Source organism: Musca autumnalis, unplaced genomic scaffold, assembly GCF_047663935.1.
Source record: "Musca autumnalis isolate F117 unplaced genomic scaffold, ASM4766393v1 scaffold_5, whole genome shotgun sequence".
Taxonomy (NCBI): Eukaryota; Metazoa; Arthropoda; class Insecta; order Diptera; family Muscidae; genus Musca; species Musca autumnalis.
Window position 1 is genome coordinate 176,832,125 of NW_027412088.1, and position 14,631 is coordinate 176,846,755.

General features: G+C 34.3%; 2 protein-coding genes and 1 long non-coding RNA gene across 5 annotated transcripts in view; 2 read left to right on the forward strand and 1 right to left on the reverse strand.

Annotated features, from left to right (window-relative positions):
• Nucleotides 1–14,631, reverse strand: part of LOC141406826 (major facilitator superfamily domain-containing protein 6) — a 76,930-nt gene that overhangs the window by 61,092 nt on the left and 1,207 nt on the right. Inside the window, exon 1 of one of the 2 annotated variants that reach the window (XM_073992879.1) lies at nt 14,464–14,602. The exons of the other annotated variant lie outside the window; for it this stretch is intronic. The gene's annotated coding sequence lies outside the window, so the exon portion shown is untranslated. Of the gene's footprint in view, nt 1–14,463; nt 14,603–14,631 lie in introns of those variants that run through there. 2 annotated transcript variants of the gene reach the window in all.
• On the forward strand, nt 3,162–3,860 carry LOC141406834 (uncharacterized). Of its 2 annotated transcripts, none has more exons than XR_012413517.1 (3): nt 3,162–3,293; nt 3,528–3,654; nt 3,711–3,860. It is a non-coding gene; the product is annotated as an uncharacterized lncRNA (long non-coding RNA). The 2 variants fall into 2 exon arrangements; XR_012413518.1 differs by having other exon boundaries at nt 3,528–3,649.
• Nucleotides 6,887–9,018, forward strand: LOC141386844 (uncharacterized). The gene is made up of 2 exons (XM_073955751.1): nt 6,887–8,058; nt 8,140–9,018. The coding sequence occupies exons 1-2, from the start codon at nt 6,904–6,906 to the stop codon at nt 9,016–9,018; spliced, it is 2,034 nt and encodes a 677-aa protein (XP_073811852.1). The 5' UTR covers nt 6,887–6,903.

The window sequence follows — 14,631 nt, forward strand, 5'->3', positions numbered from 1 at the left end:
CATACCACATGTGGCAAAGGAAAAATCTTATCTCACTTTATTCCAAACACATTCTTTAAGTGGACTTTATATTAAAAATATATCCCTGTTTAACTAAAAGCTTTTCCTAACTAATTAAAGGCTCTAATTATTCCATTGACAAACAAGATCAACACAGTCTCCACCAAATGTACCGGATTGACCCGAAACCATAGTGTTTCGGCTAGCGGCTGCCAACTCAACATCAAAACTGTGCTTCTACGTAGCTTTCATGATGTTACAACAACAACATAATTCTTCTTATATTGCAAAAATATCACTCGTTCGGAGGTTGTTAAACCGGGATCCAAGAAACTACGAAGAGTTTCCTATTTGTATTAAAAGTAAAAAATATTCTTAAGGACTAAATATTACCATCTGACTTAACCTAACATAGACTAGTGTGTAAAAGAGAGAGGGAGAGTGCACAAACGTTGATGTACGAACGCATCTCCCATACAATCTTATGTCATAGACACACTTCGTTATCTCACATGTGGCAAGCAAACTCGCTACACATGGTTATCAGTCAGCAGCATAGTAAAAGAGAGACGGAGAGTGCACAAACGTTGATGTACGAACGCATCTCCCACACAATCTTATGTCATAGACACACTTCGTCATCTCACATGTGGCAAGCAAACTCGCTACACATGGTTATCAGTCAGCAGCATACATTACATCCTAAATTGCTGGATACAACATGTGACAATGGAAATTCTAATCTCATTTTATTCTAACGATCTCTTACTATAAGGCGGTCTGCTTACCACATGTTTATCTTTTTCAGGTGGAGTGTATTAAAAATAGATCACTGTTTAACTAAATAATATCACTCGTCTCTACACACGCAATCCTTACCAAGCCATTCACTATCTTTATTATAAAATCTACCTGTTCGCTACATGAACAGTGGTTTTGGAACATTCGGGTCATTATAGAGATAAGTATGGTGAATAAAATTATAGAGTTGTAACAAAACTACAAAGATTACTGAAAACTTCAGTTCAAATTAATTATCCTTTAGCAGCTTTCGTAGTGGGTATATAAAATAATTGTTTTCCAAAATCTGAATATATTTAGAATTTCTTGAAAGACATATATAAAAATATTCCGTCCCCATTATTTGGTGGGGGCCCCAAAGTAGTTACCCTTTAGCAGCTATCGTAGTGGGTATATAAAATAATTTTTTCCCAAAATATGATAATATTTAGAATTTCTTGAAAGACATAGGCTAGATGGACATTCGATGTCCTATCCAAAAACAATAGACGAACTCCTCCCCAAAGTAATAACCCTTTAGCAGTGTTGGTCGTTGGTACTTTTGTTAGAAATTGACACGTATATAATTATTTAAACGTTTAAACAAACCTCATTAATATAATAAATTTGTATGCTAAATAAATATTTACAGTTTCCTTTAATACAGTTAAATATTGTTCAAATATTATAAAGATATTAATAGTTTCATTCTTAAATTAAGTTTTGTCATTAAATTCCAATTTAAATTTAGCCCTAGAATTGATCTGTACAGTACGCTGTTGTTGGTTCGTGCCTTTGCTAAAATTAAATTGTCCAATTTCAACTCCAATTTATCTTCACACACATGCACAATGTGCAGGTAAGCAAAAAAAACCGTACCACCTTCGTTTTTCCCCTAAAGTCAATTGCTGAGCAATTGTTAATAATCAACTTGAGAGACTATTTACTGAAATATTCATGCAGAACCTCAAAGTGAACATTATTAAATGACTGTAAAAAGAACCAGAAGAAGTACGTACAAATTTCAAAACGATTCTCTAACAGCTCTTACGGGAACTTTTGTGATGGAAGTACCAGGATGGATATAGTACATATTCGAGCCTGATATATATCTGGAGTAAATATTACGATGTGCAAAGTTTAGACCTTGATAATGCCCTGCGTACGTCCCTGGATTCATAGGAGAATATGGCAGTCTTCGAGACTTGGAGACGCATGTTCATATTGAGGGGCAAATTTATTTTTTTAACTATTTTCATTATTATTACTAAAGACTTTTCTTTCACCTTCCATCACTGCACTTCGCACAGTTTGTGGATGAATATCTTAATTCTGTGATTTAAGAAGTTGTGCGCTAATTTTTGTTGTACTTATAAGTGGATGTGTGACTATCATTATCTTTATAATTGGATGTACAGTTGTATAGTGTTCCGGTTAAAATAAAGTTGGAAGTGATCATTAAATTTCAAGGATAACATTCTTTTCATTAACCTTTAAAGTTAACATTATATCATAAAATCCTCCAAATTGGTTTATTTGGCGATTTCAAATCCATTCAATAGTAAAAGAAAACATATAATAATGGCTCTATTTCGCATTCCTTCTCAGATACCTATTTTCCAGGCCGTTTGACGTTTCTTTTTTTCACAAATATGATAAAATGAAAAACAAAAAGATATTCGTAAACAATTGCTCTGTTCCAGAACCTGCAAGAAGCTATTATTTTTTACTACGATAACATTTTTTCCTTTATGTTATCGGAAAAAATAGTAAAAATTAGTAGATTCTTGCAGTACTGGAACAAACCAAATAATTTATTTTTTGAAACATTTCATAAAAATTTAATAATTAGTTCCAGAGGTTGGATTCTTGTTTGAAAATTTGAAATGAAAATTATTTTCTTTTGGTCTGTTCCAGACTGCAAGAATCTACTAATTTTTACTATTTTTTCGATAACATAAAGGAAAAAATGTTATCGTAGTAAAAAATAGTAGCTTCTTGCAGGTTCTGGAACAGACCATTTATAAAATTTTTCATTTGACTTTTATTTCCTAACTGCTATGCCTAAATACGGCGTGTGTGGTAAAAAAAGTAGAACACATGTATTCTTATGAGAACTACCGAAATACGTCGAGCGTATACTTTTTGTAAGTTGAACATTTTCAACTTTGACAGAACGTACGATATGTTATTGTATGTATGTATATGTGTGTTTTGTATTTTGAATAGAGTTGTACAATCTAGTTCATTTGAAAGAGCGATCAATATAGTTCAGCTCTTTTCATTGAACTAGGTCACAAATCTAGTTCATAGTTCACAATTTAGTTCAATCGTTCACCTAGTGTAAACCGTTCAACTAATGTGAATCGTTCACCGGCTCTGAATCGTTCACTTATTATTTATTATACACACAATACAGCAAAGAAACAAAATTATTTAGACATTCTCGCCACAAAATCATTAAATTTTGGAGTTCGATTCAGCATAGAATCGAAAACCAAACAGAAATGCTGGTAAGCGAAATTAATCCTTTGGAAGTAGTTTAAACAAATTCTGTAATGTGAATTCCTTTGAGGTACCTGGTCACAAATGCTGAGTTTTGTTTTGTAGCAGCATAGAAACCAACGCAGAAGCATAGGTTTACAGATGGTTTATATTATCGAAAACCAAATAGTAATGCTTGGTTAGTGAAAGGAACCCTTCGGAAGTATAGCTTAAACAAATTCTGTAATGTGAATTCCTTACAGGTGCATGACCAGAGTTACATACATATATGTGTTCCCTCAACAACCCTGAATAGATAAGGGAGACTTCTCTCTAACCAGAATTGCTGTTTGCATATTAATCGAAAGCCAATAAGAAATGCTCGGTAGTGTAAGGAATCCTTCGGAAGCAAATGTGTATGTAATTAAATTTACATTTTTTTCTAGATGGGCGACAAAAACTGCTAATGACGTTTTAATTATTATCTCGAACAAAACAGTATTATTGGAAGCTTCTGGATTCGTAAACAGAAACAATACTAAAGGTGTTTATTTTGTCCCAATTGGATCAGATTGATCAAACGCATTACAACAGCATATTTCGTAATGATTGACTGGATAAATCAGAATGGTTTCATGTGCCAATGTGGTCTTTTGGCTTCCAAATCCATTGTATTGTTTTATTTTGCTATCGTTGACAAACGTAGTTTTATTTATGAATACTCGAGCATTTTCTAGTTTATTACTGCAATTTAAATAGAGCAGGTGTAAATAATATCTACGAACTTTTTCTGACCCAATGATGAACACTGCCAAATATTTTTGAATTCGTTGGCATTGAGTAAAGATAAAGGACACCTTTTTATACATTAATAAACATACATAATTCTTTTGAACCTTTTAGTTTCTTTTTTAAAGTATTGTATATTTTATTTTTGAGAACAAAAAATAAGTTATTCTATTATGCAAAAAAAAAAACGTTTATATACAGGTACGAAAACTAAATACATACATAGATCAGTCTATCTTACGTCCTAAGAATTCAGTGTTGCTGTTAAAGTAAATATATAAAAATAAATAAAATCAATGAAGGGTTACGTATTTACGCTACATATTGCTATGCAGAAAATTTAAGGTCAAAACTTTTTCTGGCTTGAGGAGAGTTCGCCTATCTCTTATGATTTGGCCTGTACCAGAAAAGATCCTTTCGCACGGAACCGATGTTGCTACAATACTAAGCCTATTAAGAGCATAAGCATATACTCGAGGATATACGTGTTTCATTTCTTTCCACCATTCAAGAGGATCTTTTTTCTATCAACGTAGTCTACATCTAAATATTTGTCTAGCTCCCTTATGCTAGCAGCCGTATTATTTTCTGGACGGACCATTATGTTCGTTTCTTGGTCGAATTCATTCCAAAAATCAAAACCTTTATCGGTATTTGAAACTGGCTGTTCATGGTGTCCCTCTTGTTCTTGATCCTGAGGAAGCCTCACTAAACTTAATGAGTCCTTTAAGTTTTTCAGTGCGTTTTCATAAAACGCGTTTTTTAAAACGGGGATCCAAAATCGTGCTCTCAGCATAAAGAGTAGGGTGGGGCGATTTGTATGGAAGGAAAAAAGTGGTACCGGGCGCCTGAAGATTCTGATTCTTGGGATTGTATTGAGCAAAAAAGTCAACTAGACCATATGTCTACGGTGAAAATCGAGCCCCCGGATTTTGAGTTTAAGTTTTTTTCCAAGGGTTTTTGGATATTTTGGCACATAACAGCCAAACTACTGAGATTTTCGATGCGCCACAAAGACAAAAATTGTAGCCAAGACAATAATTAAGAACTCTCTAGAACATCGCAAAGTCATTGGAACGCTTCTTCAGGCAGTTATGGCCTCGAGAAGATGCACATTTTTCGGAAAATACCGATAAATGGCACTGTGCTACAAAACTGGACTCAAAGTAAATAGGTGGAAAATTGCTTTTTCAGATGAAAGCCCTTGGTGAGTGTACTAAGAACCCACCTGGACATTTTCGCCACAGATCTAGTTTCTGAGATATTGCGCGATTACTGGTTTTGTTTTGGCCCCTTAATTTGTGAGAAAATAGCTTTGTATCTCTGTTTAGGGTTATTGTAGCTTCATTTTGAGATTACATGTCTTCAGTGAAATTGAATGGCGAATCTTTTTGTAGAATATTTCATCCCTCTAACTCAAATCCTTTCATGTCCTTTTCGTCCTTAATTTCTTGAACCGTGGTAAAAGTACCACAAGACGAGATTTTACAGCCTCCGAATATTCTACAAAAATGTAGCTCAGAAGATTTTAGGTACGGTTCTCTTTGGTCACTAATCGATATTTGCCCTTTTTCATGGTCCTTTTTCACATTTACCCGGTTTTTGTTCAGCAAACTATGCTTTGTTTTTCTGCATATTCGTTAATGGTCTGTGGTGTTTCTGAACTACTTACCGTAAATAGCTCATGTAAAGACAAACACGTTAATTACAAATTTTCTGGGATTATAGATCCGGTTATCGATATTTCTGAACCGAATATTCTTATATCTAACCCGATTTTTGATCCGGGTTTTAGTAACCGATTAACCCGATATGTATATCATTAGAAAGCTAATAACATTGCCACTCACGCGACAGCAATTTTTTTGGTTCCGATGCTAGAACAAAGAAACAGGGGTTCTTAAACCGATTTTGAAAGAAAATACTACTGGGGAGAATATTTTTTTGGCGATGAAAGTCGATTAAGGTATTATTATAAATCTGGAAAGACAGTAAAGTCATAAGTGAAACTTTTGAGTTATGGCGTGATGAAATTGTGATATATTGTTTTTAACATACACTTAAAGTTCGTCAAGAATTCCATAACTCAGAAGTTTGAACTATGGCAATAACTGTGCTTACCATTTACTTTTGTTCATAGCGCCAACTTATAAATATGTTCTATTTTTATATTTTATTTTGATTTTTATCGTCAACCGACAACTCGACTTAATGATTAATCGAAAGTCGGTCTACCTATCCCTATTGCATACCCTAACACATGGCACGATAATACAGATACTACGCCAAAATCAGCTGATCTTCATACCAGTTGTCAAAATGCATTATTGTGATTGAAATGCTATAAAAAATGTAAAGAAGCTATTCACAATTATGCATTGTTGTGACCAAATTTGACGTTTAGTATGATGTGATGTATCACCTTCTTATTCCACCATGCCCTAACGGTTAACGGTTTTAAATTATTTCTTCTTCTCTTGATTTCTTTTTATTTGACGCATTTTTGTTAGTTTATTGTAAACGATCGTAGGATAAAATAGTTTTGTAAAATATCTGATGCAAACGCAAGTTTTCGAGATAATTATTGAGTTTATAAACTGTGTAGTGATATTTAAAAGCAATTTTAAGACAAAAAAAAATATACAAAATATGGATTCAATAGATATTGAGAATACTGTGAATGAGGAGCGGGAATCATCAGTTTCATTATTAAATCTAGAGCATATGCGTCCGCAAAACGTATTCCACTTCGGATTGGAGTCTGAACTAGAAAATATTTCGCTTCCAACAATAAGCGAAATTTTGAAATATTATTTTTTCTTGGCAGCTCGTTACAAAAACGAAAATAAAATGTTTTCATACGATGTATTTACACCACAAGTTTGCGACAAATTAATACAAATTTGGAAACAGATAAATATCGAGCTTACTGAAAAAAAAAATATTATTAAGAAATTGACCAGACTACTGCAAAAATACCGTGAAGCTTGTAAGAACAAAACAAAAAATGAATCTAAATTCAGAGAATATGTTGAAAGCACTACCGAATTATTTTACATCGGAAAATGTAAATGCCAGCTCAAAATAGATCGATGTAATTGTGGCAAAATTCCTGACCGACTCCATGAGTTCATGTTGGATCAGCATAACAAACGAATCCTTACAATACCTCAATATTTGGAAGTCGAAGTAGAAACATCGACGGTGTTACCATCTTTAAATTTAGGTGCATCATCAATATATCAACCAGAAGAATCTGATGTGCATGAGTTGGAAAACTATGAACCTCCTGCTTCGCAAATCCATACTACAACCATGCGAAAAATGTATACTCCGCGATATAGAACACCACGGTTTGCAATGATGTGCGATCGCTTTGGAGTATCCGATCGAATAGCATCGGTTTTGGCTTCAGCTTTATTCGCTGACATACAATTTAAGGATGAACAAGGTGAAATCATTGTTATGGATAAAAGAAAAATGAGCAGAGAACGTGAAAAATCAAGACAAGACATTTTACGAGCAAATCACGATGAAGAATCGTTAATCGCTTTTTCGTTTGATGGTCGCAAAAATGATTCATTAACTCGGGAAAAAATTAATGAAGTATATCACACTACAATGCGAAAAGAACCACACCTAGTAGTAGTAAGAGAACCACATTCGTCACTAATTGGCTATGTGAATTTAGAAAATAAAGGCGAAACGGCCAAAGCGAAACAAACGGAATTGATTGAATTTTTCAAATATAAAAATCTTTCACTTGAAAATTTAATTGCCGTCTGTAGTGATGGGGAGGCGACAAACACTGGCACATCTGGAGGTATATTGCGTCTCATCGAACGCTATGTAAATAGACCAATACATTGGTTTATCTGTTTACTTCACTTCAACGAATTGCCGTTCCGACATCTCTACAACACTGTTGAAAAATCGGTCACTACGGGACCAACAAAAAGCACTGGATCGTTAGCTCAAATGATAGATGTTTCCCATACATTACAAGTAAATATCATAAACTTTTGTACTTCTTTACATATCCGAAATAGTTTTATGATTTTTTTTAACATTCTAAACATTTTTCAGGTTATCGAAAATTTTCAAGTTATTCCACTTGAACACATTCCTACAATGAGTGCAGATGCTGAAAACCAACTTTCCACGGACGTTAAATATCTATACCAAATTGCCCAAGCCGTTTCAAGTGGCAGTTGCTCAATAAATCTTGCAAACATAAAACCTGGACCGGTAGGACATTCGAGATGGATAACAAAAGCTAGTAGATTACTCCGATTATATATTGCGACTAAAGACCCATCAGAAAATTTAAAAATTTTGGCAAGGTACATCATGAAAGTGTATGTTCCCATGTATTTGAACGTTAAATATTACCATTCGGCTGTTTACGGTAGTGCTCTGCTTGGAAAATTCATCCAGTGGACGCAATATTTACCAGACAATTTACGTAACATCGTAAACCCCGTAATACAGAATAATTCATATTTTGCACACAGCGAAAATGTTTTGTTGAGCATGTTATTTGATAATCGTAAAGAAATTAGAAACTTTGCACTTCAAAAAATATTGTATATTCGAGACAATTTATGCGATATAAGTGAGCTCCGTGAATATGTGAAACCAATAATCAATTTTGATTGTACGGATTACGTTCACATGATCGATTTAGAGGATAAAGCACTGTTATTTGAACCACCATTTACGAGGAATATTCCGTATGAGCATTTACAACAATACCTGGAAAGTGTACATGACGAAAATCCACCATTTCTAGATCCACTCATACCATGTCATATTCAAGGTACGGAGCGTTATGTCCAGGTACTAGCTAGTGTTGCTAAGCGCTCAATCGACAAAACCCGTGAAGGTTTACTGGCATCTGTATGTGAAGGTCGAAAGAAAGTGCCTCGTATGGAATCTCGAAGAGATTTGGAAGGCAACCTTTGAATAAAAACTACACTTAATGTGAAATCATTTAACACAATAATTGTTTTCTTTTTATTTTAAATAAATTTCAAAATAAATATTAAACAAAAACATATGTCTTTTTGTGGATAAAATATAGGAAAATATAAAAATAGAACATATTTATAAGTTGGCGCTATGAACAAAAGTAAATGGTAAGCACAGTTATTGCCATAGTTCAAACTTCTGAGTTATGGAATTCTTGACGAACTTTAAGTGTATGTTAAAAACAATATATCACAATTTCATCACGCCATAACTCAAAAGTTTCACTTATGACTTTACTGTCTTTCCAGATTTATAATAATACCTTAATCGACTTTCATCGCCAAAAAAATATTCTCCCCAGTAGTATTTTCTTTCAAAATCGGTTTAAGAACCCCTGTTTCTTTGTTCTAGCATCGGAACCAAAAAAATTGCTGTCGCGTGAGTGGCAATGTTATTAGCTTTCTAATGATATACATATCGGGTTAATCGGTTACTAAAACCCGGATCAAAAATCGGGTTAGATATAAGAATATTCGGTTCAGAAATATCGATAACCGGATCTATAATCCCAGAAAATTTGTAATTAACGTGTTTGTCTTTACATGAGCTATTTACGGTAAGTAGTTCAGAAACACCACAGACCATTAACGAATATGCAGAAAAACAAAGCATAGTTTGCTGAACAAAAACCGGGTAAATGTGAAAAAGGACCATGAAAAAGGGCAAATATCGATTAGTGACCAAAGAGAACCGTACCTAAAATCTTCTGAGCTACATTTTTGTAGAATATTCGGAGGCTGTAAAATCTCGTCTTGTGGTACTTTTACCACGGTTCAAGAAATTAAGGACGAAAAGGACATGAAAGGATTTGAGTTAGAGGGATGAAATATTCTACAAAAAGATTCGCCATTCAATTTCACTGAAGACATGTAATCTCAAAATGAAGCTACAATAACCCTAAACAGAGATACAAAGCTATTTTCTCACAAATTAAGGGGCCAAAACAAAACCAGTAATCGCGCAATATCTCAGAAACTAGATCTGTGGCGAAAATGTCCAGGTGGGTTCTTAGTACACTCACCAAGGGCTTTCATCTGAAAAAGGAATTTTCCACCTATTTACTTTGAGTCCAGTTTTGTAGCACAGTGCCATTTATCGGTATTTTCCGAAAAATGTGCATCTTCTCGAGGCCATAACTGCCTGAAGAAGCGTTCCAATGACTTTGCGATGTTCTAGAGAGTTCTTAATTATTGTCTTGGCTACAATTTTTGTCTTTGTGGCGCATCGAAAATCTCAGTAGTTTGGCTGTTATGTGCCAAAATATCCAAAAACCCTTGGAAAAAAACTTAAACTCAAAATCCGGGGGCTCGATTTTCACCGTAGACATATGGTCTAGTTGACTTTTTTGCTCAATACAATCCCAAGAATCAGAATCTTCAGGCGCCCGTGATGGTTTTCAAATCGCCCCACCCTAATAAAGAGTATTACTCTCATAATTTCCAAACCGTGAGATGAGTTCTTTCCCCATTATGTCTAACATTGCATGTATTTTTGGATCGACAGACACGGTTTTTGAAATAAAACCAAAAAGAATGTTGCAAATCACCGTGACTTTAGAAAGAGTGACGTGTTTTTCAGAAGAAATTTCTTTTGTTACCTCATAAAAAGGCTTCACAATTGCTGTAGCCTCTTTTATTGTCTCCCACTCATTCGTCTGAGGAAGTAGATCGGGGCAGATAAGAGATGTTGTTGTTATTATAGCATCTTTCAGCAAAATTATTCTGTCGAGCATCTCGTACGTGGAGTTCCACCGAGTTGGCACAGATTGATGTTTGGTGCTTCTTCGAAAATGCTCGACAATACTCTTCACCTTTCTCACAATATCTTTAATTTCATTCAGGGCCGCTTAAACTATTAAAATTAAAGTGTGGGCAAAACAACTAATACCTTTCCACTGGCCTAGACGAATGGCGGCAGTAATATTGGAGGCATTATCGCTTACAACAGCAGTTATTTTGTCCTCTATTTCGAAATCCTTTATAACAGACTTTAAAAAGTGGCATACATTTTCGGCTATATGATTTAAGTTGAATTTTTCACAGGACAACAAGTAGGATTTTAAAGTTGAACTTTCGTTGATGAAGTGAGCGGTTCCAGCCATATAACTTACATTTGTCTTTGAAGTCCACCCACCTGTTGTAAGACATACTGCTGAAGCTGAACGTACTGCTTCCTTTATGTTTACTAAAAGCTCGCTGTGTACCTTTGGCAATAAGTGTTTTGACAAAGTCTGTCTTGTGGGTAATGTATATCCTGGACATTGTGACACTAATTGAATTAGCCGTTTAAATTCTGGTTCTTCCACTATTTTCAAAGCATGGTGTCCCTTAGCCACCATTTTCAGCACTTGCTTATTTTTTGCATCCACTTTAAGGATAGGTGGTGTTCTTCGTATTAACTGAGTTATTTGTTGCTGTTGGCTTCTAACACGTTCGCTTGTAGTTGGAAGGTCTTCTACTAAATTCGGCTCTAAATTTGCTGTTTCCACAGGTTGTACATAGGATGTTGTCTCCGACCTTTTATGGACGGAAGGAATGAGCGCATGTTTCATTTTCATGTGGCGATTCCAATTTCCATGCGATCCTCCAGAAATGTTCAATGATACCTGGCAATAATGTGATCCATTTTCTTTAAAATAAAGCCAAACTGAGCTTGTCTTTCTTTTAGAAGACATAATTCAGAAAAATGTAGTATGCTTTTTGTTAAAAATTAAGCTGAAAAGTTACTGTTTTAACTGTTGCAAAACTACGATATTAATAACATAAGTAACGCATTTAAATCTGTATCTAAATAAAAACGCAACGTTTTAACGTCTGTAAATGCTCCCATTTTCAGTTTGCTCTGTTGTACGCTCTCATTTAGACAACATCACTTTATTTCTGAATGAAATACTGAACTATTGAACTAAATAGATCAATGATCATAGTTCAGTGAACTATAATAAACTATATACACTGACCTAGTTCAAACGCTCTTTTCACTGAGTCGTTCAATTGAACTAGTTCGTTCATGAGCTATACAACTCTAATTTTGAAAACAAAAGCCCAACTAAGTCCCAATTTACATTAGGCGAGTTTACTTGCGGCAATTGTCAGTTTGTAGGTGAGAGAGGGTGCTGAGAGGCAAAGGGTTACCATATGCCTCACCTCTCTCTCCTACAAAATGACAATTGCCGCAAGTAAACTCGCCCAATGTAAATTGGGACAAAACATGAAATATATGCTCTGTTCCAGAACCTGCAAGAAGCTACTATTTTTTACTACGATAACATTTTTTGCTTTATGTTATCGAAAAAAATAGTAAAAATTAGTAGATTCTTGCAGTACTGGAACAGACCAACAATTTATTGCAAAGGAAAAATGTTTGTTTTACGAATGAAAACATTTAATAAAGTTTCAGTCGCGGTTTTTGTGTTTTAAATGGGATTTCGGATTCAACGTATTAGGGTAATACGGACGCTCAGAGAGCGTTGTTGTGGTGAGTAGGTGAATATTTTTTGTACGTCACGACTTAAATTAGGTATAGCTGTTAAGGCCCATACCTATGGACGGACGTATACACAGGGCGTGTGTGGTGCAAAAAATAGAACACATGTATTCTTATGAGAACTACCGTATACTTTTTGTAAGTTGAAAAAGTTTAACTTTGACAGAACGTTATTGTTTGTATGTGTGTGTTTTTTGTATTTTAAAAGCAAAAGCCCAACAAAACTTGAAATACAATTCATTGCAAAGGAAAATTATTTGTTTTACAATTGAAAACCTTTAAGTAAGTTTCGGTCACGGATTTTGTGTTTTAAATGTGATTTGGGACTCAACGTATTTGGGTAATACGGACGATCAGAGAGCGTTGTTTTGCTAGGTTGGTGAAATATTTGTGTACGTCCCGTCGTTATTTAGGTTTAGCAGTAATAAAAGTTTTCATTTCAAATTTTCATAGAACAAGAATTCATTTTACTATTGCTCTGTTCCAGAACCTGCAAGAAGGTATTTTTTTACCACGATAACATTTTTTCCTTTATGTTATCGAAAAAAATTGTAAATGTTTCTTCTCGAAACTATTTGGGCAAAAGCCCAACAACAAAATGAAGCGGCAGCTGGGGAGCAAAATTGGAGCCAACAAAGGAGAGAAAAAAAGGCACAACACTTGCAAAATAAGTAAAGGAAAACGAAAACACTTTTGAGTTACCGAACAATATCGGTTAAAAAGAAACACTTTCCTTTTATTATTATAAAAAATTCACAAACAATTCCGAAAATGTTTATATAAAATCCAAAGTTATTTTATTTTAATCGAAATATTAATTTAGCAAAAAACCATAGCGCCAAATATAAATACGCGCTCAAAACAACGAAATTCAACAATATTTATTAATTTTTAATCAAAAAGCGTCGAGCAAAATTCAACTATACTTGTAACTAAATTTACAACAACAAAAATATTAGTGACATCTTCAAAAGGTGTTGCCATATAAACAAGTAGGTCCTTTTACACTGGGTTACCAGATCGGTTCCGCCGCCGCTCATCCGAAATTAACGGCGCTTCACGAACGTGAACAGTAAAAATTAGTAGATTCTTGCAGTACTGGAACAGACCATATATTTTCTATATCATAAAGGATAAATTGTTATCGTAGTATATAGTATATAATTCTTGCAGGTTCTGGCACAGACATAATTATTTAGAAAAATAAATTAATTTCTTTGATATTTTTGCAATTGGTGACTATGTTTTAGTTCGATTTCGAATCAATAATTTACTTAGACAGCATTTATAGGTATTAGACTTAAGCTTGGTTTAGACTACACATTTATACGACGATTAAAGCTGAGAACACAATGAGAAATTCATGTTATCCAAGCCTGAATTTGTGTAAAGGAATAATGAAATCCAAAATCGCATTTGAATCAGGTAGTACCTGGTCTTTATTCATTTACGTGAAATTGAGCGTGAAGCAAGCAACAAAGATCATTGTATTTCTACCTTAAGTGCATTAAACGGCGTTTGCATTAGAGCTTTTAGCCGGGTTAACCTTCTTATGAAGATTTATTTGACGTCTGCGCTATGGAATTGACATTTGAAACCAAGCGAGTTTATTAAATCCGGTTTCGATTTATTTGGCGGATATTACATGAAAATGACAACTTAAATCCACTGTATTTGCTAAATCTAGCATAGTCGAAACGTTCTGTTAATGGATGTACGTATATTTAAACCTAACGGTATTTTACATGAAAATACAACTCTGCTATGCAATGTAAATCACCACTACCGTCCAATGTTTGCCTATATTTCGCTCTCTTGCACAACTGTGGTGAATTCATCTCTCCCCAAAAAAAAAAAAAAAACAAACAGCTGTACCATCTGACATTTACTTACCTTTCATACGGCGGGTGGTTTTCTGTCAAATGTTTTCTCCTCACACAACGAAAAAAACAAACAGTTGTTGCTTTTCTTTTACTCTTTGTTTTGCTATCAATTTTCCGTTGTCATGGAACATGAACTGAATGATTTTTTTATGAATGAACTCTTCGAAGTATAATTATT